The 26,193-nt window shown below is 44.1% G+C and overlaps 1 protein-coding gene across 1 annotated transcript in view; it reads left to right on the forward strand.

Annotated features, from left to right (window-relative positions):
- Positions 1-875: 875 nt before the first annotated feature.
- Positions 876-26,193, forward strand: part of ddx19a (DEAD-box helicase 19a) — a 90,708-nt gene continuing 65,390 nt past the window's right edge. The window contains exons 1-3 of the mRNA XM_060851854.1: positions 876-973; positions 1,709-1,760; positions 5,749-5,847. Of these exons, the coding sequence (XP_060707837.1) occupies positions 917-973; positions 1,709-1,760; positions 5,749-5,847 (208 nt within the window). The 5' untranslated portion in view covers positions 876-916. The remainder of the gene's footprint in view (positions 974-1,708; positions 1,761-5,748; positions 5,848-26,193) is intronic.

Here is a 26,193-nt window from a genome sequence, read left to right on the forward strand (position 1 = left end):
TAATTTCAGAGAAAGGGTCACTCGTTTAAGATAGAGTTAAAAATCACACAAAACCAAGGTATAGTCCAACGGGTTTAATCGGAAGCACACTAACTTTTGGAGGGATGCTCCTTCGTCAGGTGATAGTGGAGGGCTCAATCATAACACATCACACTGTAAATTTTTGCTATAAATTCTGTGTTACGATTGAGCCCTCCGCTGCCACCTGATGAAGGAGCATCGCTCAAAAGCTAGTGTACTTCCAGTTCAACCTGTTGGACTATAACCTGGTGTTGTGTGATTTTTAACTTTGTACACCCCAGTCCAACACAGGCACCTCCAAATCAAGTTTAAGATAGAGGAATTCTTTCCTTTCTCAAAGTGTAGTGAACCTCTGGAATTCTTTACTACTGTTGAGTCTGGGTTAGGTATATTCAAGTTAAAATGGACAAAATTTTAATCAGTAAGCGAAAACTCGGGATTATAAGGATAAGTCAGGATAGCAGTGTTGACGATCTCGTTGGATGTTAGTCCAGAGTCGATGGGCTGAATGGCCTCCTTCTGTTCCTGAGCCTTACGTTCTAATGCTCCCACTCCTTAACAAGGTGACTGAGGGCAGCGTTTAATTCCAGATGTAATAATTAATTGAGCTTACATTTCACCAGCTGCCTGTCTGGGCTACACTAGGACATGGAAATACTTTGGATTTCTAGACCAGTAACAATTCTATTCGAACCCCATCCTTACGGTTAATGTTTGGTTGGGATCGGTCTCGGTTTGTGTGAATGTTGTTAAGACTCAGTTAATTTTTTTAATGGTATCATGTTCCGTTGAGAATCGGAACGGAAATCGCGGACAGCGGCGGCAGCCCGGAGCTGCTAAAGGTCGGACCGCAGTCCGCGCCTGCGCGTTTCGGCCTTCACCTTGGCGGATAATCATGGCGACGGACTCGTGGGCGCTGGCGGTGGATCTGCAGGAGTCGGCGGCCGAGTCGGTGAGTGTCCCCCCTGCCCAGAGCAGAGAGGCTGGCTGCTGGGTGATTGGAGCCGGGCACTCGCCCCCTCCCTCAGTTAGTTTTGACCGAGCGTTAAGGGGCTCGAATTAAAGTGGGAGTGAGGCCTCAGTCAGATTAACCTGGTTTTATTCATCAGTGGCGCAGCCTCAGCGGGCCGAATGGCCTACAGTTTTCTTTTGAAGATCTTGACAAAGTGTTTAAAAGAGGAAAAGAAAGTAACTTTTTTACAGATGAAATTTCACTATGTTATTGTCTTTGGATCAGAAATAACAGGAACCCAAAACAAACATTGCTGGAAAAACTCAGATCAGGCAGCATCTGTGGAGAGAGAATCCGGGTTAATGTTTCCACTCTGATATGATTCTTCAGAATTGGTCATATAGGGATTAAAATATTCATTTCATTTGTCTCTAAACAAATGCTGCCAGAATTGCTGAATTCCTCCAGCATTTTCTGGATTTTTGTTTGTTTTCCACACTTGCAGTATTTTGCTTTAAGCAAGAGTCCAAACATTGATTGTGGTCCTTCACATTTTACTCCCCTCCATCTTGTCTATTAGCTGGATTTGTAACTTCATGAATATCTCTCTTTCATAGAACAAAAAAGGCACAGCGCAGAAGAGGCCCTTTGGCCCATGATGTTGTCGTTTGCACTTATAAGACTGAGGAAATTATCCAAATGTTCTTTAAAGAAGGTCTATTTTTCTTATTGCAGCTGAGCAACCTAAAGCTGAAAGAAGAAACTTCAAATGCTGAACCTAAAGAAGGTATGAAATTTTCTCGTGGTGTAAACATGCACTCCTGGTCAGTCAAATTTAGCAAGTGGCTATTAACTTAAACTTGTTAAACAATAAGATATTGTTCTAAATCTTTTAGTCTGGTTGCATGTTGTTTGCTTTTTTAATATTCCCACTGTTGGAAATTGAAAGTAAAATTATTAAAAGCATATATCAAGGTGCAGCACTTGATTTGTCATGCAAGTTTTCCAACTAAAATAACCCAGAAATCTGGTGTCTCTGGTTCCCAAGCGCAATTTGTTTCTTTATTCATTCATTGGCTGTGGCTTCACTGGCCAGGCCAGCATTTGTGCATCTCTAAGTATCCTTTATTGACTGATTTGCTAGACCATTTAAGGCAGTTAAGAGTTAACCACACTGCTGTTGGCCTGGAGTACGTGTAGGCCTGCTTGGGTAGAATAGATGTCCTTTCCTGAAGTGCTTTTACAAAAACCAGTGATAATTTCATAGCCACCATTACTGACACTGTTTTCCAGATTTATTAATTGAATTTAACTTCAGCTAGCTGCTGAGGAAGGATTTGAACCCATGTTCCTGAAGCCTGTGAATTAATACTGCCACTATCTTTTTGCCATAATAATGGATTATTAATGCAAAAAACAAAATGAGAATTGATAAACTAACGTATTCACATTTGTCCAGAATGGCTGACAGCTGCTTATGCAATTTCGGTGGTAGCTATTGTTACACTCCTTTGTCTGTTGGAAAGGTGGAAATTGGCCTGCTGTATGCAGAAATCAAATAGTTGTATAAGGATTTAACTATTAGGTGAAGAGAAGTTTGGGCAGAGAAGTTATCATTTAGAGGGTAGGAAATTGTACGTAGCAGTTATTGAGTGCTGAGAGATAAAAAGGCAATAGAAAGATTGTAAAGAATTTGTTGAGAAGTTTGAAATGGATGCCGAAGAGCTTGAAGCAGATGGAGGGTACTGTATATACAGCTTGATTGTAATTTGGATGACCATGGATTAAACAAAATAGAACTGTCAACTGGAAAAGGGCTAGGTATACAAGAGGGGAAATACTAGTATAGCAGTGAATTGCACGTTTTTTCAAGATAAATTAACAGAGAAGAATATAACTTTTTTTTAATGCAGTGTTTATCAGACTACAGCTGCGGGCTTTACAAATTATTTGTCACATTTTGTTAACTGTCATTGCAAAGGAAGGGCAAGAGGTTACTTAAGGGGAAAATAGTAATTTGGCAAGGAATGAAAGAGCTTTTTGATTTATTATTGTCACGTGTACAGTGGGAAGTACTATTTTGCATGTTAACGAGACACATCATACCTTGCATTATTACATCAGTTAATAGAACAGTGACAGCGAACATGTAGTGAAAGATCAACTCGAATATGAGGAGTCTGTTTGTAAGTCTGAACTTGTATAAATATATAAAAAGAAAAGGATGTCTGTAAACAAATATATAAGCCCTTTACAATCTGAAAGGGGGAGAATTGATAATGGAGAATAAAGGAATGGCAAAGCAATGAAAGAATTATTTTTGTTCTGTCTTCACTGAAGATACAAATTGATTTCCCAGAATTGGTCAAGTAGAAGCCTTTTGGAAAGGAGGAATATAAGGAAATTAATATTAATGAAAAGATAATGCTCAATAAATAAATAGAATTGAAAGATGATGAATTGTCAGAGCCTGATAATGTATTCCTCTTATACAGAAGGTGGTTATGGAATTAGTGGATGAGTTGATTGTTAACTTCCCAAATTCTGTAGATTGTGGAACAATCCCAACAGATTGGAGGATGGCAAGTGTAACTAGAGTATGTTTTTAAAAAAAAATGTAAACCGGGAACTGTGGACTGTTTGATCTATTATCAGAAGTATGAAAAATGCTGGAATGTGTTTTTAAAGGATGTGATAACAGGTCACAAAAAATACCAACCATAATACACAGTTATCATGAATTTATAAAAGGGAAATTGTGTTTAGCAACCTACTCAGTTTTTTTTAGTGTAATTGGAGAACCAGTGCATATGATCTATTTGGACATTGTTTTGTTTGTGGTAAAGTCCACATGAGAAGTTATGCACAATCAAAGGACATGAGATTAGTGATTAATTTGATTAGTAGACAGGGAATAGTAGGATTAGAAAATTCTTGTGGTGCACAATATCTCTAACTTTGAGCCAGGAGGCCTGTTCCAAGTCTATCTGTTCCAGGGGTGTGTGAGATAACATCTCTGAACAGGTTGACTGGAAAATAGTAAAAAAAAGTCATTTTCTGAATGGAAGGCAATGACAGGTGAGATACCTGAGGATTCACAATATATATCAATGATTGAATGAGGGAATCAAGTATATTTATTTCAAAGATTGATGACACAAACTAGGGAGTGAGAGAAGTAAGGAGGATGTAAAGAAGCTTCAGGGTGCTTTTGAAAAGGTGAATAAAGGGGTAAATATGTAGCAACTGCTGCCTAATGTGGTTACATTGTTTTCTACAGAGCTAGACAACAATGGCATAGTGATTGGGGAAAGGTACATCAGTCACTGAAAGTAGGCAGGCAGGTGCAGCAAGAAGCTGCTAAAGTAAATGGTGGGCTGTCCTTCATTGCAGGAGGATTTGAGGACAGGAGCAAGGAAGTCTTACTACAGCTATACAGGCCTTGGTGTGACCACAGCTGGAGTATTACATGCAATTTTCATCTATCGTAAGAGGAGGTAAACTTTCCACGGGAGTGGAGTGAAAGTTCACCAGACTGGAGAGGCAGATGTTTTGTATGAGGAGAGTGAGCCAACTTGGCCTGTACTGACTGGAATTCAGATGAATGAGTCAGTCAGAAGAATTGAAACATGTAGAAGTCTGACACAGAATACGGATATTTCACCTGGTTGGGAGTCACAAAGCAAGGTTACTTAGAGTATGTGACAAAATATTTTAGATTAAGATGGATAAAGTTCTTGCAAAGCAGTGAATCTGTGAAATTCTGTATCACAAAGCTGAGGCAGAGTCTTTGAATATATCGAAGAAATAGGTTCCTAAAACTCAAGGTGTCCTGGGATATATGGAGTGGTTGGGCTTAGTGTTGAGATAGAGGATTAACAATGATCAAAAGGAATAGCGAAATGGGCTTGAGGTCTAATGGCCGCCTTTTTGTTTTTTTAGAAACAAACAGCTGGAAAAACTCAACAGGTTTAGTGGCATATGTGGAGAGTAGGTAGAGTTAATGTTTGGGTTCAGAGTGACCCTTCTTAAGAACTGATGGTAGTTTGAAAAAGGTTGGTATTTATAGAAAATGGGGTTAGGGGAAGGAGTAGACAGTAGGTGGAAATAGAGTCCAATGAGAGAGAAAAACAGTTTGACAGAAGGCTGGAGAGGCTGTCAGGCTTGCTGCAGTTCTCCAGCAAAGCTCAGCGCAAGCTGGAAGAAAAGCATCTCATTTCCTATTTGTGAACTTTACAGCCTTCTGGACTCAATATAGAGTTCAACAATTTTAGGGCTTGAGCACCTTCCACAAAGTCCTTAACCCATCCCCCACACTTAGGCTGCTAACATGCATAACCCACTGTCAGCTACTGATAGTCCCCATTAGCTACTATTCATTCTCCCAAGCTGATCTTTATCCAGCCGTTTGTCCAACTGTTTTGTCTCTTCAGGCTCTATGTCCAACTATTGTTTACTCCTTCCCCTGTCCTCCCACCCCATATTCTGCATAAATACCAACCTTTCCCAAAACTACCATAAGTTTTGAAGAAGGGTCACTGAACCCAAAACGTAATTTGATTTTCTCTCCACAGGTACTGCCAGACCTGCTGAGTTTGTTCAGCAATTTGTCTGTTTGATTTCCAGCATCCGTAGTTCTTTCATTTTTTTTTGTTTGATGTCTTTCTGTTTCTCAGTAACTTATTACTGAGTTACTTGGATCATCATATAGAGCATATAAATTATTTGAGTCAGTATGAAAGCATCTGCCTTCACTTTAATTAATTCCATTTCAGCAACGGTAAAGCACGATCCATCTGACAAACTGGACAAAACTGCTAAACTCGACAAAAGTGGTGATAATTTGGAAGTCAAGCAAGAAGATGATGATAAAGGTACATCCTTAATTTAAGTTTTAAAGCTAAAGTTTTTTAAATATAAACCTGGAGTAATTGAGCAGTACTAGCTTTCTTTTTGTATGGCCAAAACACATTTTGAACCATTTGGATGTTAAAACATTTAAGATGCAAAACCAAATACCTGGGTCACACAGCTAACCTTTCTGCTGAGATTGATACAGTGGAAAGTATGTGAAAGCAACAATGTCTTTTTTTTTTCACTTCAGATTTCTTTTGTGGAAAGTCTCAATAATGTTGTCCCTCATTGGAAGTTTGGATCATATTCAGAAGAGAATTTCAATCACGATTCATACCTGTAGTCATTCAGCATAGAAGTAGGTCCTTCGATCCACCATGTCTATGCTGACCAAAAAATAGCAAACTGTGCTCATCCTGTTTAACCTGCACTTGATTCAGAGCCTAACCGTGTCCTGGCATTTTCAGTGCTCATCCAGATGCTGATTAAATGTTGCAAGAATACCTGCCTCATCCATCACACTCGGGCAGTGCATTCCATATTTCTACCACCCTCTGGGTGAAAAAAACTTTTCTTTAGATCTTCTGTAAACCACTTATTCCTTACTTTAAATTTGTGCCTTTTAGTCTTAGCCATAGGGAACATATTCTCACTATCTATGCTGCCTGTGCCCCTCATCATTTTGTATACCTTATCAGATCCCCTACTTAGCCTCCTCTGGGTTTGAGATGCTTGGAACAGTAGTCTCTCATAACTGAGACTTTTCATCCCAGGCAACATCCTGATAGATCACCTTTACATGCTGTCCAGTGCAAACACACCCTTCTGATAGTGTGGTGACCAGAGCTGCGTACTTAGCATTCCACAGTACTACTTTGCTCATTCGTTCTACGCTTCAGCTAATGAAGGTAACCATCCTGTACAACATCATCACCGTCCTGTCTACCTGCATTGGCACAGTCAAGGATCTCTGGAGTTATAGACCTTTGTTCCTCAGTACTCCATAGGGACCTACCATTGTGTATATTCTTCCCTTATTAGACTTTCCAAACTGCTTCACCTCACTTAACAGGATTAAATTCCATCTGCCATTTTCTGCTCAGTTTGCCAACTGATCAATGTTGGATTGTAATCTGAGACCATCCTCCTCCTCACTGACAGCATCATCAATGTTTGATTCATCTGCAAATTTTGTAATATACCTTTTACATTCTTGTCCACGTCTTCAATGTACACAACAGACAGCAAGGGTCTCAGCACTGATCCCTGTGGTACACTGTTGGTTACAAGCTTCCAATCTCTAAAGCAGCTCTCCAGAAACCTTTTGCCTCCTATTTGTAAGCCAATTTTGTATCCAACCTGTCAATTTGCTTTGAATTTAATAGGCTCTTACCTTTTGGATCAATCTTCCGTGTAGGACCTTGTCAAAGACTGTACTGAAGTCCATGCAAACCACATTAACTGCAATATCATCTTCAATATATTTAGTCACCGTTTTGAAAATGTCAATTAGACTGGATCTCCCTCAAAAAAAACTGTTCTGACTTGTCCTGTTCTTTTAACAGTAAAGCTCCTTTGGCATTGTCTCAATCGAACACTCCTCAGGAATGGGACTGCGTGGGCTTAGAAACAGTAATGTTTCTACTATTCTTTTAAGCTGCAAGTAAAGATGCCAAGACATTATCCCCATCAGATGCTCCCAAGACAGTCACAGTGCAGGGTAAATTATAGAGTAAATTTCCCTCTGCTCTTAAACTGAAAGTGAAGCTATCTTGACGCCGTTTCCATCAGACACGACTAGACAGGTAGAATAGATTAACCGGTTAGATGCTGATTAAAGAACGAAGAACTCTAGATAACTGGAGGTCATATGTTGAAGGTGAGGGGGGAAAGATTAAAAGGGACAACTTCTTCACGCAAGAGGAGGTGTGTGTATGGAATGAGCTGCCGGAAGAAGTGGTGGAGGCTGATACAATTGGAACAATCTGGATGGGTATATGAATAGGAACGGTTTAGAGGGATATGGGCCAAGTGCTGGCAAATGTGACTAGATTAGGTTGGGATATCTGGTCGGCATGGATGAGTTGGAATGAACGGTCTGTTTCTGTGCTGTACATCTGACTCGATAATGAGTAGGCTATTTGGCCCACCAAGACTGTACTGTCATGTAATGCTTTTCTCAACTGAAAACTTTGTCTCTATGTGGTCCATATACCTCTGTTCACTGCCTGCTTCTTGCTATTGTATACTCTTACCTCCATCTGGCAGCGCATTCCAGGCATTTACCAATTTGTGTATTTTTTTTAAAATTCCCTTCAAATCTCCTTTAAACTTGCACCCTTCTATCTTAAACCTATGCCCCTGAATAATTTACATTCCTACCCTGGGAAAAGGACTCTGACTATCCATTATATCCATGCCTTTTATTTTGTAAACTTTAATCAGATTGCCCCTCATCTACTGATGTTCAAATGAAGGCAACCAAGTTTGTCCAATCTCTCGTGATACCCTCCAAACCAGGCAACATCCTGGTAACAGTTTCTAAACCCTCAAAAGCCTCCATATCCTTCTAAAACTGCACATCATGTCCCAAATGTGGCCTAGCTAAAGTTCTACAGTTGCAACGTGACTTGCCAATTTTTATATGCTACGCCCTGACTGATGAAGGCAAGCATCCTATATGCCTTCTTAACCACCTCATCCCCTTCCATTGCCACTTTCTGGGAACTGTGGAACTGGACCAAGGTCCCTCCATATGTTGATGCAGCTAAGGGTTTTGCCATTTACTATATACTTCCATTCTACATTAGACCTTCCAAAATGCACACTCATGTTTGTCCGGATTAAACTCCATCTGTCATTTCTCTGCCCAAGTCTCCAGCCTATCTATCCCGGTTTTGTTTCACTTCTCTACCCACCTTACCAGCTCAGCAGGGGTCCCATGTCACTTACCTTTTTGTATCTGGCTGCCAAGAGCGGCCTTGGTAAAGTTCATCAATTCTCCTTTTTCACTTCATCGAAAACCTCAATCAAGTTTGAGATACAGCCTTCTCCACACAAAGCCATGCTGCCTACTGGTAATTAATCCATGTTTTCCCAAGGAATCTTCTCCATTAATTTCCTTACCACTGACGTAAGACCCACCAGTCTGGAACTACCCAGATTATGCCTATTGTTGTGGTTTTGTTCATCGAGCTGGGAATTTGTGTTGCAGACGTTTCGTCCCCTGTCTAGGTGACATCCTCAGTGGTTGGGAGCCTCCTGTGAAGCGCTTCTGTGACGTTTCCTCCGGCATTTATAATAATTTGTACCTGCCGCTTCCGGTTGTCAATTCCAGCTGTCCGCTGCAGTGGTCGGTATATTGGGTCCAGGTTGATTGAATCTGTGGATGAGTGCCATGCCTCTAGGAATTCCCTGGCTGAACTCTGTTTGGCTTGTCCTATAATAGTAGTGTTGTCCCAGTCGAACTCCTGTTGCTTGTCATCTGAGTGTGTGGCTACTAAGGATAGCTGGTCATGTCGTTTCGTGGCTAGTTGGTGTTCATGGATGAAGACAGCTAACGGTCCGCCTGTTTATCCTATGTAGTGTTTTGTGCAGTCCTTGCATGGGATTTTGTACACTACGTTGGTTTTGCTCCTGCTGGGTATCGGGTCCTTCGTCCTGGTGAGTTGTTGTCTGAGAGTGACTGTTGGTTTGTGTGTTGTTATGAGTCCTAATGGTCGCAGTAGTCTGGCTGTCAGTTCAGAAATGTTTTTGATGTATGGACGTGTGGCTAGTCCTTTGGGTTGTGGCATTTCCTCATTTTGTTATCTTTCCCTTCGGCATCTGTTGATGAAATTGCGGTGGTATCTGTTTTTGGCGAATACATTGTATAGGTGTTCTTCTTCCTCTTTTTGAAGTTTTGGTGTACTGCAGTGTGTTGTGGCCCTTTTTGAATAGTATCTTGATGCAACTTCTTTTGTGTGTGTGGGGTGGTTGCCTTCATAGTTTAGGACTTGGCTGTGTATGTGGTTTTCCTGTATACCTTTGTGGTGAATTCTCCGTTTGGTGTTCTCTGTACCATCATGTCTAGGAATGGGAGTTGGTTGTCCTTTTCTTCCTCTCTAGTGAATCTAGACAGCTCACAGACACGGAAAGAACAATACTGGCCAAGGGACTCAACTACAACCACAGGGACGCCAAGACAGCAGACTTACTAGTAGCACTAGAATGCACACTCAGGAACAATGGACTGACAGAAGAGACACAACAAACAGTGAGACAAAGTATCGTACCCCTGATAACAAGGAAAAGACAAACACATAACCTCAACACCAAGGAGAGGGAAGCACTAAAAGCACTAAGAATCAATAAGAACATAATCATTCTACCAGCAGACAAAGGCAGAATGACGGTCATCCTGAACAAAGCAGAGTATATCCAAAAAGCACAACAACTACTTGCAGATACCAACACCTACCAAAAGAGTGAGGTTGACCCCACCCCACAGCTCACCAATAGGATAAACAACACACTGAGGAACCTACAAAAATAGCGAACAGATAACCCCAGGTCTGACCTACAAAGATTGAAAGCAACAACTCCCCCAGATTCTATGGACTACTTAAAGTGCACAAACCAAACATGCCACCCAGACCCATAGTATCACTGCCAGGGACACCATCACACAAACTGGCTAAAGAATTACAACAGAAACTGAAACACCTGATCAGTGGATCCAGACAATCTTATACAATCAACACAGGAATTCTTGGACATCATCAGAAATATACACATAGACAAGGAAGAAACTATAGTCTCATTCGATGCAATGGCACTGTTCACCTCTATCGACAAAACCCTAGCCAGAGAAACAATAGCCAACCTGCTGGACGTACAGAACAGACAACAAGACGGGGGCCTATCAACAAAGACTGCATACTCAAACTATGGGACCTGTGCCTCACAACACACTTCACATTCAACAACCAAATATATGAACAAATCAATGGCACACCCATGGGCTCACCCATCTCTGGACTCATAGCAGAAGCAGTAATGCAAAGGTTAGAACAAACAGTCTTACTGCAAATTCAACCCAAACTCTGGGTCAGATATGTAGATGATACCTTTGTAATCATTAAAAACACAGAAATAGAGAACACACACCAGATCATCAACGCCACACTCACAGGATCTGATTCACTACAAAGGAAGAAAAGGACAACCAACTCCCATTCCTAGACGTGATGGTACAGAGAATACCAAACGGAGAATTCACCACAAAGGTATACAGAAAAACCGCACACACAGACCAAGTCCTGAACTACGAAAGCAACCACCCCAACACACACACAAGAAGTTGCATCAAGACACTATTCAAAAGGGCCACAACACACTGTAATACACCAGAACTGCAAAAAGCGGAAGAAGAACACCTCTACAATGTATTCGCCAAAAATGGATACCCGCGCAATTTCATCAACAGATGCCGAAGGGAAAGATAACGTAATGAGGACGTGCCACAACCCAAAGGACTAGCCACGTTACCATACATCAAAAACATTTCTGAACTGACAGCCAGACTACTGCGACCACTAGGACTCATAACAGCGCACAAACCAACAGCACTCTCAGACAATAACTCACCAGAACGAAGGACCCGATACCCAGCATAAGCAAAACCAATGTCGTGTACAAAATCCCATGCAAGGACTGCACAAAACATACATAGGACAAACAGGAAAACAGCTAATGATCTGTATCCATGAACACCAACTAGCCACGAAACGACATGACCAGCTATCCTTAGTAGCCACACACTCAGATGACAAGCAACATGAGTTCGACTGGGACAACACTACTATTATAGGACAAGCCAAATCAGAGAACAGCCAGGGAATTCCTAGAGGCATGGCACTCATCCACAGATTCAATCAATAAGCACATCGACCTGGACCCAATATACCGGCCACTGCAGCGGACAGCTGGAACTGACAACTGGAAGCGGCAGGTACAAATCATTATAAATGCCGGAGGAAACGTCACAGAAGCGCTTCACAGGGGGCTCCCAACCACTGAGAATGTCACCTAGACAGGGGACGAAACGTCTGCAACACAAATTCCCAGCTTGGCGAACAGAAACACAACAACGAGCACCCGAGCTACAAATCGTCTCCCAAACATTGAATTATGCCTATTGCCCTCCTTAAACAAAGGAACAAGGTTGGTTATTCTCAGGTCCTCTGGGGCCTCTGCTGTGATTAGAGGACACCGATTTCATACAAGACCCTGCAGTTTCCTCATCTGCCACCATCTGCATTCTGGGAGAGACCTGATCAGGTCTTTGAGACTTGTCTACTTTAATGCTTTTTAAAATAGCCAACACCGCTGGCTTTTGTTTAAATATTGACATGCCCCAGAATATCATCAAGAACCTCCCGAGGCTCACCACCCATTGTTCCCTTCTGCAGAGAATCCGTAGAATCTCTACAGTGTGGAAACCGGTCATTTGGCTAAACAAGTCCACACTGACTCTGAAGAGCATCCTACCAGACTCGCCCCCGATCCTTTCTCTGTAGCTCTGCATTTCCCATGGCTAATGCACCTAACCTATCCATCCCTGGATACTATAGGAAATTTAACATGGCCAATCCACATAACCTGAACTACTTTGGACTGTGGGAGGAAACCCACCACAGAGAATTGTGTAAAGTCCATGTCGCCAGAGTCTGGAATTGAACCTGGGTCCCTGGCACTGAGAGGCACAGTGCTAACCATCGTGCTGCCCTTCTCCTTTGTGAATACTGGCGCAAAGTATTGAAGGACCTGAGCCATTACCTGCAGCTCCACACACACATTCCCTCATTTGTCCTTGAGTGGATCTATATTTTCCAGAACTACCCTCAGCTCCTTGTATAATACACAGTTAGAATTCCCCTACTCCAAATTGTCAAAGTCATTTCATGGCCACATAATCACCCTCTTTATTCCTTGTTCAAGTTCTTTCCTGCTATCTTCGTACCATCTCTGGCTTTAGTTTCCCAAATCATTTATGCTTCCTTTTTCTTAATTAAGTTCTCAATTTCTTTTGTCATCCAAGATTCCCAAATCTTGCTATGCTCATCCTTTATTTTCACAGAAGTGTGCTCGTCCTGTACTGGCCTTTTAAAAAATTCCCATGTGCCAGATGTGGAGTTGCCTTCAAACAGTACCCCCAGTTCCTGCCTAATATTGTAGAGTTAGCCTTTCCCAGTTTAGTACTTTTACACGAGTACCATTCTTTATCCTTATCCATGAGGAACTAAAACTTATAGAATTAAGTCACTTCTCAGTATGCTTCCCCACTGAAGCTTGGATCACTTGGCTGGGCTCATTTCCCAATACCATGTCTAGTATGGCTCCTTCCCAAGCTGGATTACTTAATATATTGTTTCTTAAAAACTGTCCTGGGGACACAAACAAATTCCATCCCCCATCCAAGTCCCTGTGACTAAAGGAGTGCCACTCAATATAGGGGGAGTTCAAAGTTTGGGAGAAGATTTGTAGCTCGGGTGCTCGTTGTTGTGGTTCTGTCTGCCGAGCTGGGAGGTTTTGTTGCAAATGTTTCGTCTCCTTTCTAGGTGACATCCTCAGTGCTTGGGAGCCTCCTGTGAAGCGCTTCTGTGACGTTTCCTCCGGCATATATAGTGCCACTATAAATGCCGGAGGAAACATCACAGAAGCGCTTCACAGGAGGCTCCCAAGCACTGAGGATGTCACCTAGAAAGGAGACGAAACATTTGCAACAAAACCTCCCAGCTCAGCGGACAGAACCACAACATAGGGGGAGTTAAAATCACCTGTTACAACAACCTGCTTCACTTTTTCCATAATCTGGCAATCTGTCTCTTCCTCTATCAGGTGCTGACAATTGGGAGGCCTGTAGTGCAATCCCATCAAAGTAATTGCATTCTTCCTATCCCTGAGCTCGACACATTTGGCTTCACTAGATGAACCCTCCACAGTGTCCTCCCTCATTACAGCTGTGATATTTTCCCTTCTGGGTGATGTTGCTCCCCACCTCTGTTACATCCTATTGTATCATGCATAAACATTTTAAAATTTGGAACATTATGCTGCCACTCTTGACCCCCTCTCAACCAACTCTCTGTAATAGTGGCAACATCATAGTTCTATTTATTCATCCAAGCTCAAATTTATCTGCCGAACCTGACGTTGCATTAAAACCAATGCATTTCCGTCCTCAGTCCTGCTGTGATCAGTAACCTGTCCCTGTTCTTCCTCTTAGTATAAGATCATAATACATAGGAGTGGAAGTAAGGCCATTTGGCCCATCTAGTCCAATCTACCATTTAGTTATGGCTGATGGGCATTTCAACTCCGCTTACCCGCACTATCCCCATAGCTCTCAATTCCTTGCGAGATCAAGAATTTGTCACTCTCTGCCTTGAAGATATTTAATGTCCCGGCCTCCACTGTGCTCCGTGGCAATGAATTCCACAGGCCCACCACTTTCTGGCTGAAGAAGTGTCTCATTTCCGTTCTAAATTGACCCCCTCTAATTCTAAGACTATGCTCACTGGTCGTAGTCTCCCTGCCTAACAGAAACAACCTCCCAGCATCCATACTTTCTAAGACATGCATTATCTTGTAAGTTCCTGTTAGATCTCCCCTCAACCTTCTAAACTCTAAAGAAGACAAGCCCAGGATCCTCAGCTGTTCATTGGATGTTAGGTCTACCGTTCCAGGATCATTTGTGTGAATCTCTGCTGGACATGCTCCAGTGCCAGTTTGTCCTTCCTGAGGTGTGGGGCCCAAAACTGGACATAATATTCTATTATAAACTAGAGTTTTATAAAGTCTCAGAAGCACATCGCTGATTTTACATTCCTACCTTCTTGAGATAAATGACAACATTACATTTGCTTTCTTAATCACTGACTCAACCTGCAAGTTAACCTTTAGAGAATCCTGGACCAGCACTCCCAGATACCTTTGTACTTTAGCTTTGTGAATTTTCTCACTGTTTAGAAAATAGCCCATGTCTGTATTCTTTTTTCCAAAGTGCAACACCTCACATTTGCTCACATTGAATTTCATCAGCCATTTCCTGGACCACTATCTAAATCTTTCTGTATTCTGCCCACCACCTCCGTACTACCTGCCTGTCTACCTAGTTTTGTATCATCGGCAAATTTCACCAGAATGCCCTCCGTTCCTTCATCCAGATCATTAATAGATAAAGTGAACAGCTGTGGCCCCAATACTGAACCCTGCTGGACACCACTTGTCACCAGCCACCATTCCGATAAACGAATCTTTTATCCCAACACTCTGCCTTCTGTCAGACAGCCAATCCTCAATCCATGCCAGTAGCTCACTTCGAACACCATAAGCCCTCACCTTACTCAGCAGCCTCCTGCAAGGGACCTTATCAAAGGCCTTTTGGAAGTCTAGACAGATAACATCCACAGGGCTTCCGGCCTAATCATCTTGTTATCTCTTCAAAGAATGTAACAGATTTGTCAGGCACAACCTGGGTGGCATAGTGGCTCAGGGGTTAGCACTGCTGCCTCACAGCACCATGGACCCTGGTTCAATTCCAGCCTCTGGCGACTGTCTGCGTGGAGTTTGCACAACCTCCCCATGTCTGCATGGGCTTCCTCCCACAGTCCAAAGATGTGCAGGTCAGGTGAATTGGCCATGCTAAACTGCCCATAGTGATAGGTGCATAAGTAGGGGTTTGGGTCTGTGTGGGTTACTCTTCGGATGGTTGGTATGGCCTTGTTGGGCCGAAAGGCCTGTTTCCGCCCTATAGGGAATCTAATCTAGGAGGTAAAAACAATGACTGCCGATGCTGGAAACCAGATTCTGGAGTAGTGGTGCTGGAAGAGAATAGCAGTTCAGGCAGCATCCAAGGTGCAGCGAAATGGATGTTTCGGGCAAAAGCCCTTCATCAGGAATAAAGGCAGAGAGCCTGAAGCGTGGAGAGATAAGCTAGAGGAAGGTGGGGGTGGGAGAGTACAATGGGTGAGTGGGGGAGGGGATGAAGGTGATAGGTCAGGGAGGAGTGGGTGGAAAAGGAGGTAGGCAGGTAGGACAAGATGTGGACAGTGCTGAGCTGGAAGTTTGGAACTAGGATGAGGTGGGGGAAGGGGAAATGAGGAAACTGTTGAAGTCCACAATGATGCCCTGGGGTTGAAATGTTCCAAGGCGGAAGATGAGGCGTTCTTCCTCCAGGCCTCTGGTGGTGAGGGAGCGGCGGTGAAGAAGGCCCAGGACCTCCATGTCCTTGGCAGAGTGGGAGGGGGAGTTGAAATGTTGGGCTAAGGGGCGGTGTAGTTGATTGGTACGGGTGTCCCGGAGATGTTCCCTAAAGCGCTCTGCTAGGAGGTGCCTAGTCTCCCCAATGTAGAGGAGACCACATCGGGAGCAACGGATACAATAAATAATATTAGTGGATGTGGAGGTAAAACTTTGGATGTGGAAGGCTCCTTTTGGGCCTTGGATAGAGGTCAGGGAGGAGGCGTGGGTACAGGTTTTGCAGTTCCTGCGGTGGAAGGGGAAAGTGCCAGGATGGGAGGGTGGGTTGTAGGGGGGCGTGGACCTGACCAGGTAGTCACAGAGGGAACGGTCTTTGCGGAAGACGGAAAGAGATGGGGATGGAAATATATCCCTGGTGGTGGGATCTTTTTGGAGGTGGCGGAAATGTCGGCGGATGATTTGGTTTATGCGAAGGTTTGTAGGGTGGAAGGTGAGCACCAAGGGCGTTCTGTCCTTGTTACGGTTTGAGGGGTGGGGTCGGAGGGCGGAGGTGCGGGATGTGGACGAGATGCATTGGAGGGCATCTTTAACCATGTGGAAAGGAAAATTGTGGTCTCTAAAGAAGGAGGCCATCTGGTGTGTTTTATGGTGGAACTGTTCCTCCTGGGAGCAGATATGGCGGAGGAGTTGGGAATACGGGATGGCATTTTTGCAAGAGGTAGGGTGGGAAGAGGTGTAATCCAGGTAGCTGTGAGAGTCGGTGGGTTTGTAAAAAATGTCACTGTCAAGTCGGTCGTCATTAATGGAGATGGAGAGGCCCAGGAAGGGGAGGGAGGTGTCAGAGATGGTCCAGATAAATTTAAGGTCAGGGTGAAATGTGTTGGTGAAGTTGATGAATTGCTCAACCTCCTCGCGGGGAGGTGGCGCCAATGCAGTCATCATTGCAGCGGAGGAAGAGGTGGAGAGTGGTGCCGGTGTAATTACGTAAGATCAATTGTTCTATGTAGCCAACAAAGAGACAGGCATAGCTGGGGCCTATATGTGTGCCCATGGCTACCCCTTTGGTCTGGAGGAAGTGGGAGGATTCAAAGGTGAAATTGTTAAGGGTGAGGACCAGTTCGGCCAAACAAATGAGCGTGTCGGTGGAAGGGTACTGTTGGCGACATCTGGAGAGGAAAAAATGGAGGGCTTGGAGGCCCTGGTCATGGCGGATGGAGGTGTAGAGGGATTGGATATCCATGGTGAAGATGAGGCGTTGGGGGCCGGGGAAACGGAAGTCTTGGAGGATGTGGAGGTGTCTCGAGCGTATGTGGGGAGTTCCTGGACTAGGGGGAATAGGACAGTTTCGAGGTAGGAACAGATGAGTTCAGTGGGGCAGGAGCATGCTGAGACAATGGGTCGGCCAGGGTGGTCAGGCCTGTGGATCTTGGGAAGGAGGTAGGACCGGGCAGTGCGGGGTTCCCAGACTGAGGTTGGAAGCTGTGGGTGGGAGATCTCCTGAGGTGATGACGTTCTGAATGGTCTGGAAGATGATGGTTTGGTGACGGGGGGGGGGGTCATGGTTGAGGGGGCAGTAGGAAGAGGTGTCCGCGAGTTGACGTTTGGCTTCAGCGGTGTAGAGGTCAGTGTGCCAGACTATCACTGCGCCCCCTTTATCCGCTGGCTTGATGGTGTGGTTGGGATTGGAGCAGAGGGATTGGAGGGCTGCGCATTGTGAGGGTGAGAGGTTAGAGTGGGGGATGGGGGGGTAGACTGGTTGAGGTGGTTAATGTCCCGACGGCACTTGGAAATGAGGTCGAGGGCAGGTAATCGGCCAACGCGGGGTGTCCAGGTGGATGCAGTGTGTTGGAGGTGGGTGGAGGGGTCCTCGGAAGGTGGATGGGAATCCTGATTGTGAAAGTAAGCTCAGAGGTGGAGGCGACGGAAGAATTGTTCGACGTCACGGCGTATATTAAATTCATTGATGTGTGGACAGAGGGGGATGAAGGTGAGTCCTTTGCTGAGGACTGATCGTTTGTCCTCAGTGAGGGGGAGGTCTGGGGGGATGGTGAAAACTCGGCAGGGCTGGGAGCTGGGATCTGGTGTGGGTGTGGAGCTGGGAGTGGGCGCGGAACCTGTAAGTGGAGTGGGTGTGATGGTGGGGGGAATGGGGGTGGAGTCATGAGCAGGGGTAGTGTTCCCCTCGGGGTTCTGGGGGGTGGGGATAGTGACAGTGGGGTCTGTGGGGGCATGTCAGCAGAATGCAGGTGAGTGGCGCTGGTGGGGGTGGAAGTGGTGGCATTAGGGATGACAGAAGTCACTGAGCGTGTAGCATCAGCGATGGTGTGAGGGGTGGAAGTGATGTCACATGTGATGCATGAGGAATTGTGAGGGGCGGAAGTGGTTGTGGGAGTGGCCGTGATGGGGGTGGAAGTGACATGAGGGTAGTAGCTGCATCAGCCGCATGGCTAATGGTGTCTGAGTCATATCCGAGGCCAGGGGAATCTTCTGGAATGTTTGAGGAGCACTGGTTATGGAGGCGGGTAGATATAAGTTTGTTGTACTTAGTTTTTGATGTTTGAGATGGAATTGAAATACTGTTTGTTGAGAGAATGAATTCTCCTGAGGATGTGGGTCCTTTGCAATTCTGAGAGAGTGTGGCCCTCAGCTGAGGCAGGGCTGACTGTAGAGAGGTTAGGTGCCGGCGCATTGCTGCAAGCGTGGTGCGGAGGATCTTGAAGGAGAACTGTTGCTGGTGTTTTTGAATCTGTAGTCTGTACTGTTTGTCCTGTTCAGGTCCGAACTCTGCTGGTTTAAAGGTGGTCTGGAGTCCGTGTGGGATGAGTTGGTTACGGAGGCAGGCACTGAGGAAGCAAATGTGGCTGTGGTAGTGAGTTTGTTTCATGACATGGTTGAAGAGCTTCAGGGCAGAGGAAATGACCTGGGAGTTGCAGTGGGAGAGGGACTCCAAGATTCTTGTAGAGAGAGGAGGAAAACTTCTTCAAGGCAGGCATCCTTGCAAGAGGATTCACGGTAGAGTTAAAATCGACAAGGTAAAAACAATGACTGGAGATGCTGGAAACCAGATTCTGGATTAGTGGTTCTGGAAGAGCACAGCAGTTCAGGCAGCATCCAAAGTGCAGCGAAATCGACGTTTCGGGCAAAAGCCCTTCATCAGGAATAAAGGCAGTGAGCCTGAAGCGTGGAGAGATAAGCTAGAGGAGGGTCGGGGTGGGGAGAAAGTAGCATAGAGTACAATGGGTGAGTGGGGGAAGGGTTGAAGGTGATAGGTCAGGGAGGAGAGGGTGGAGTGGATAGGTGGAAAAGGAGATAGGCAGGTCGGACAAGTCCAGACAACTCATGGGGACAGTGCTGAGCTGGAAGTTTGGAAATAGGGTGAGGTGGGGGAAGGGGAAATGAGGAAGCCCTGGGGTTGAAGTGTTCCGAGGCAGAAGATGAGGCATTCTTCCTCCAGACGTCTGGTGAGGGAGCGGCGGTGAAGGAGGCCCAGGACCTCCATGTCCATGGCAGAGTGGGAGGGGGAGTTGAAATGTTGGGCCATGGGGCGGTGTGGTTGATTGGTACGGGTGTCCCGGAGATCAAACCTCCCCTTAAGTAAATCCATGCTGACTTGTTCTAATCCGATCCTGCACTTCCAAGAATTTAGAAATGAGATTTCATCCTTACTGATAGATTCCAGAATTTTACCAACGACCGAGGTTAGGCTAATCGGCCTATAATTTTCCATCTTTTGGCTTGATCCTTTCTTGAACAAGGGGGTTACAGCAACGATTTCCCAAACACCTGGGACTTTCCCTGACTCCAATGACTTTTGAAAGATCACAACCAACGCCTCCGCTTTTTCCTCAACTACCTCCCCCAGAATCCAAGGATGTAGCCCATCGGGGCCAGGAGATTTGTCAATTTTTAGACCTTTTAGCTTTTCTAGCACTTTCTTTTTTGTTATGGCTACCGTATTCAAACCAGCCCTTAACTCTTCTTAATTGTTGGGTATTACTTGTTTTCCACTTTGAAGACTGACACAAAGTATTTCATCTATTTCCTTATCTCCCAGCACTAGCCTTCCTGCATCAAATTGGAGCAGCCCAATGTCTACTTTTGCCTCTTGTTTGTTTCTTATGTATTGAAAGAAACTTTTACTATCATTTCTAATATTACTGGCTAGCCTACCTTCGCATTTGATCCTCTCTTTCCTTATTTCTCTCTTTGTTATTCTGTTTGTTTTTGTAGTCTTCCCAATCTTCTGATTTCCCAGTGCTCGTGACCATTTTATAGGCTCTCTTTTTCTATGATACATTTCTTCACTTCCTTTGTCAGCCATGGCTGTCTAATTCCCCCACCCCACCCCCGGATAATTTTTCTTTTCTTTAGGATGAACCTCTATACTGTGTCCTCAATTACACCCAGAAAGTTATGTCATTGTGGCCCTACTACCTTCCCTGCTAGGCTCTGCTTCTAGTCGATTTTTGTCAGATCTGCTCTGATGACCCTGTAATTATCTTTTATTTAACTTGAACATCATTACATCCGATTTTGCCTTCTCTTTCAAAACTGCAGACTGAATTTTATCATATTATGACCGCTGCCTCCTAAGTGTTCCCTTACTTTAAGATCTTTTATGAAGTCTAGCTCATTATGTAGCACTAAGGCCAGAATAGCCTGCTCCCATGTGGGCTCCATCACAAGCTGTTCCAAAAAGCTATCCTGTAAGCATTCCAAGAATTCCCTTTCTTTGGGTCCACTGGCCACATTATTCACCCAGTCCATTGCATATTGAAGTCCCCCATGATCACCGTGACCTTGCCTCTCTGACATGCCCTATCTATTTCCTGGTACATTTGTGCCCCTGGTCCTGACCACTGTAAGGAGGTCTGTACCTAACTCCCATTTTTTTTTTGCCTTTAGTTCCTCAACTCCACCCACACAGACTTCACATCCTCTGGCCCTATGTCATTCAGTGCCATACATTTAATTTCATTCTTAACTAACAAGGCAACCCTGCCCCCTCTGCCCACCTCCCTGTCTTTTCGATAAGTTGTAAATCCTTGGATGTTTAACTGCCAGTCCTGAAGCTTCTGCAATCACTTATGGTGCTTACCACATCATAATCATTCACAATGATTTATGCCTGTTAATTCACTATTTTGTAATGAATATTACGAGCATTCTGGTAAAGTGCCTTAATGCTAATTTTCTTATCCTCATGATTTCCAGCATCTGTAGTGATATGTCCTAAGTCATCCATCCTTTTTGCTTCATTCCTAATCTGTCTTGAACTTGAACCATGCATACATGCTGACCTGCTGCTTATCCTTCTACTTGACTCCATACTCCATGTTGCTTTCCCTTTCCCTTCCCCCGACTCAGAAATTTAAAGTCCTAGTGACCACCCTATTTATCCATTTCTCTAGAACACTGGATCCAGATTGGTTCAGGTGGATACCATCCTAAAAGTACAGATCCCCCCGGTTCCAAAACTGGTGCCAATGCCCCATGGAATGGAATCCCTCCTTCCCACACCAATCTCTTAGCCACATGTTAACTTCCCTAATTTTCTTATCCCTATGCCAATTAGCATGTGGCTTGGGCAGTAATCCAGAGATTATGACCCTCAAGGACCTGTTCTTCAGTTGCATTCCTAGTACTTGATAATCCCTACACACGTCCTCCTTCAAAGTTTGGGAGAAGATTTGTAGCTCGGGTGCTCGTTGTTGTGGTTATGTTCCCCGAGCTGGGAATTTGTGTTGCAAACGTCTCGTCCCCTGTCACGGTGACATCCTCAGTGCTTGGGAGCCTCCTGTGAAGGCTTCACAGCCGTGCCTATGTTTTTAGTCCCAACATGAACCACAACAACTGAATCTTCTCCTTCTGGCTCCAATATCCTGCACCTTGGCACTGGGAGGCAACACACCATGTGGGACTGCTGATCCAGCTCGCAAAGAATATTATCTATCTCCCTAATTATAGAATCCCTTATAACAACTACTTGTCTTTTTGTTCCCCCCTCTTGAATGATCTTCTGCACCATGGCGCCGTGGTCAGCTGGCTTATCCTTTCCACAGCCCTTTCCCCTCATCCATACAGGGAGCAAGAATCTCATATATGTTGGACAAGGTCAAGATTCCTCCACTCCTGAACTCAGAATTCCCCTACCTGCCTCACAGAGTCATACCCTGTTGTCCCTGATCACTAACTGAATTGAATTCTTAACCTACTGGGTGTGACTGCCTCCTGAAACAGAGTCCAGGTAACTCTTTCCCCCTCCCAGATGTGCCGCAGTGTTTGAAGCTCAGATTCCAGATCATCAATTCTGATCCGGAGATCTTCCAGCAACCGATGCTTGCTGCAGTGTGGTCACAGCCTTTCACTGGCCCTAGAGGAAGATGGCCCAGTGATAATATCACTGGACTGTTAATCCAGAGGCCCCATTTTGATTCCTGCTATGGTAGGTGGTGGAATTTAAATACAATAAAAAATCTGGAATTAAGAGTCTAATTATGACTATGAATTCATTGTAGATTGTCAGGAAAACCCCATTTGGACTAATACCCTGTAGGGAGGGAAACTGCCATCCTTAACTGGTCAGGCCTACCTGTCACTCCAGGCCCCACAATTCAATGTGGTTGACTTTTAACTGCCCATATTGAGAATAGATGCAGGTCTAGCCAGTGGTGTCCTCTTGCCATGAATGATTTTTTAAAGAAGTCCCTGACTCCTCTTCAGACATTTCACTTGCTGACTGACTGCTGTTGTTCATGCCCCCCTGCCACACTAGTTTGAACCTTCCTGAGTGACACTAGCAAACCTCCCTGTCAGGATGTTGGTGCCCCTCCAGTTTAAGTGCAACCTGTCTTTTTTTGTACGGGTGTTCCCTTTCCTGAAAGGCATCCTAATGATCCACATACCTGAAATCCTCCCTCATCTCCATTCTTTAGCTATGTATTTAACTTCTATTCTGAGCTGTGTTGTCATGTGACCCAGGAAGTAATTCTGCGATTACAACTCTAAAGGTCTTGCTTTTCAATTTACTACCTAACTCCCTGTGCAAGACCTTATCTCTCTTTTTAACTATGCCAACCAATATGGACTACAGTCTCCAGCTGGTCTCTACTAACTTGAATAAAGTAAAGTTGACTCAATCTTCATCCTGATCAGTACCCACCTTTCTAAGTGTTGATTAATCTTGTCCCTCGACATTTTTTCCAATAATTTCCCTAACACTGATGGCAGGCATACTGCTCTGTAATTAATTGGCCTATCCCTATTGCCCTTCTTGAACAAACGAACTACATAAGCTATCCCCCAGTATCTGGTGTGTCACATGTGGCCAGTGAAATGTTAAATAATCTCTGCCAGGACTCGGCAGTCTCTTCAGTTTCCTTCCCTAGCCTGGGAACATCTCATCAGGCCCTGGGGATTTTTGCACTTTTATTCCGATAAAACATCTGACACCACATCCTTCTATAACTTAACATTGTTTTAGAACCTCCAACTGAAATCTCTGGGTACAGTGTTTTCCTCCTTTGTGACTTTGGGTAATGTCTAAAAAGAATATTTCTCATGTCCTCTGGTTCCTTGCAAAAATCCCCCCCCCACCAAAATCTCTAACAGGCCCTATTCTCCCTGCTAATCCTCTTAATGTACTCAAACTGTCGTGGAGTTGCTTCATTCTGTCTACCTGAAGTATTGGTGGCTCCTCTCTGACTTTTTTTAAAACCAACCCCATCACGCATTCTATACTTTTGACAGGCTTCCCGATTTTTAATGCACTATACCTGACATATGCTTCCTTTTCCTTTATCAACTTTATATTCCTTGACATGCAGGGTTCTCTGGACTTGTCCTTGCCTCTTAGAGGAACGTACTGGCCCTGAATTCTCACCATACTACCGTTAAAACCTCTCACTATCCAAATGTAGATTTCCCTGCAAGTAGCTGCGCCCAGTCTGTTTTCCAGATGCTGTCTAATCTTATTGAAATTGGCTCTTCGCCCAATTTTACACACTTTTGTGTTGTCCTTCTCCCTTTTCATAATGACTTTGAAACTTACCGTTATGGTCACTATCCCCAAAATGCTGACTCACCGATACTTAACTGCTTGACAGTATATTCCCTTGGATTAGGTCGAGCAATGACCTATCTCTCGTAGAACTACACATACATACTGGCACAAAAAAGCTTCCTGGATGTACTTTAAAAATTCCACTATGTCTAATCCTTTCAGACTAAGGCGATCACAGTTAATGTTAGCAAAGTCAAAACTCCCTGCAGCTATAACCCTATTTCTCTTGTACCTTTTGTGTTTTGCCTACATATCTGCTTCTGTCTCCTGTCTGGCTGCTGGGGAACCCATAGTATAATCCCAGCAAGGTGATCACCCCTTTTATTTCTCAGCTCTATCCAAATGCTCTCATATGTACAGCCTTCCAGGGAATCCTCCATCATTACTGCAGTGATGATTTAATTTGTCAATAATGCAATAGCCACACCACTCTTGGATTTCTTCTCGTGCTTCCCTCCCACCCCTCCTTGTCTGTGCTTCTACTAATCCATTCCCAAGTGTTGATTGATGCTTTTAAGCTCTTAGCTTCATCTGTTTTGCCGGTCAGCTCCTTGTATTAAAATATACGCACTTTAGCTTTGCAGACCTTCTGTATGCCTTATCTTGCCTATGTCTTCTCCACTGCCTGAATTGTCCTATTAACCCTCCTATGTCTGAATGGACCTTGCTCCTGAATTTTCTCTTTGCCTATCCCCTTTCAAATTAGTTTAAAACCTCCCTGACAGCACAAGTAAAACTCTCAGCAAAGTTCAGGTACAATCCATCGAGCTTACATAGGTCCTCCTAGCCCAAATGTCCCAGTGATCCAGAAATCCAAAGCCCCTATCTTTTGAGCTGACCTTTTAGCAATCTGTGTTCATCTGACCTGTCTTTGTATTCCTGTGCTCAGCATATGGCACTGAAGGTAATCCAGGGATTACAACCTTAATAGCCTTATCAAGGTTATGTTGTTTTCCTTAATTTGCATTTGGCCTTTCATGTTTCGACTTTTGGAATTTTTTTTAATACAATTCAGTTGAATTTAATCAATTTTTATTTCTTAATCTGAAATTGTTTTTAGCACCTTTTTCAAACAAAAACATTTCTTTGTTTCTAGGGGCAAACTTGTTTTCAAAGTCATTACCACTACCATCTGAGAAGCCTTCAGCTGTTTAGCCTGATCAGTTGCATTCTGCTGCTTTTATTTAAAATATTTTAATTGCAGACATTTGTCTTGTACCCTTAAGCATGCCTTCATTTTGCAGCATATATGTTTAATGGCTGATATCTAGAAGAATAATTTGTGATGACTCCTGGGATTAAGCTGATAACTTATTGCTGTATTTTGCTCTCCTATGTTTTCTCCAATTTGGAAGTCAATAAAGGACACGCTACGTAAGACTGCGGCTTGGTTTTTAGGATGTCAAGTGAACTTTACTGACTCAATTGTTGCATTTCCTCCTGTAGGAGAACAATACAATATCATGCTTTATTTTAGAGTCATCGTGTACGAAAACAGGCCCTTCGGCCCAGCTCGTCCATGCTGGCCACATATGCTTGGTGCATATCCCTCTAACCCCTTCTTGTTCTGTACCCATGTGGTTGCCTTTTAAATTTTGTAATTGTACCAGTCTCCTCCACTTCCACTGGAAGCTTATTCCATATATTTACCACCCTTTCGTGAAAAAGTTGCCCTTTAAGTTCCTTTTTAAATTTTTCCCCCCTTTACCTAAACCTATGCCCATTAGTTCTGGAGTCGCCCAACCCAGGGGAAAGATCTTGTTTATTTACCCGATCCATAACCCCTTCGGATTTTATCAACCTCTGTAAGGTCACCCATTAGCTCCCGACACACCAGGGAAAATAACCCCAGTTTATTCAGCCTCTGTAACTCAAACCCTACTCAATCCTGGCAACATCCTTGTAAACCTTTTCTGAACCCTTTCAAGTTTCACAACATCCTTCCAATGGGAAGAAAACCATATTTGCACACAATATTCCAAAAGTGGCCTAACCACAATCCTGTATAGCCACAACATGACCTCCCAACTCTAAAACTCATTTTTCTATCTGCCATATC

The sequence above is a fragment of the Hemiscyllium ocellatum genome, chromosome 37 (genome assembly GCF_020745735.1).
Source record: "Hemiscyllium ocellatum isolate sHemOce1 chromosome 37, sHemOce1.pat.X.cur, whole genome shotgun sequence".
NCBI lineage: Eukaryota > Metazoa > Chordata > Chondrichthyes > Orectolobiformes > Hemiscylliidae > Hemiscyllium > Hemiscyllium ocellatum.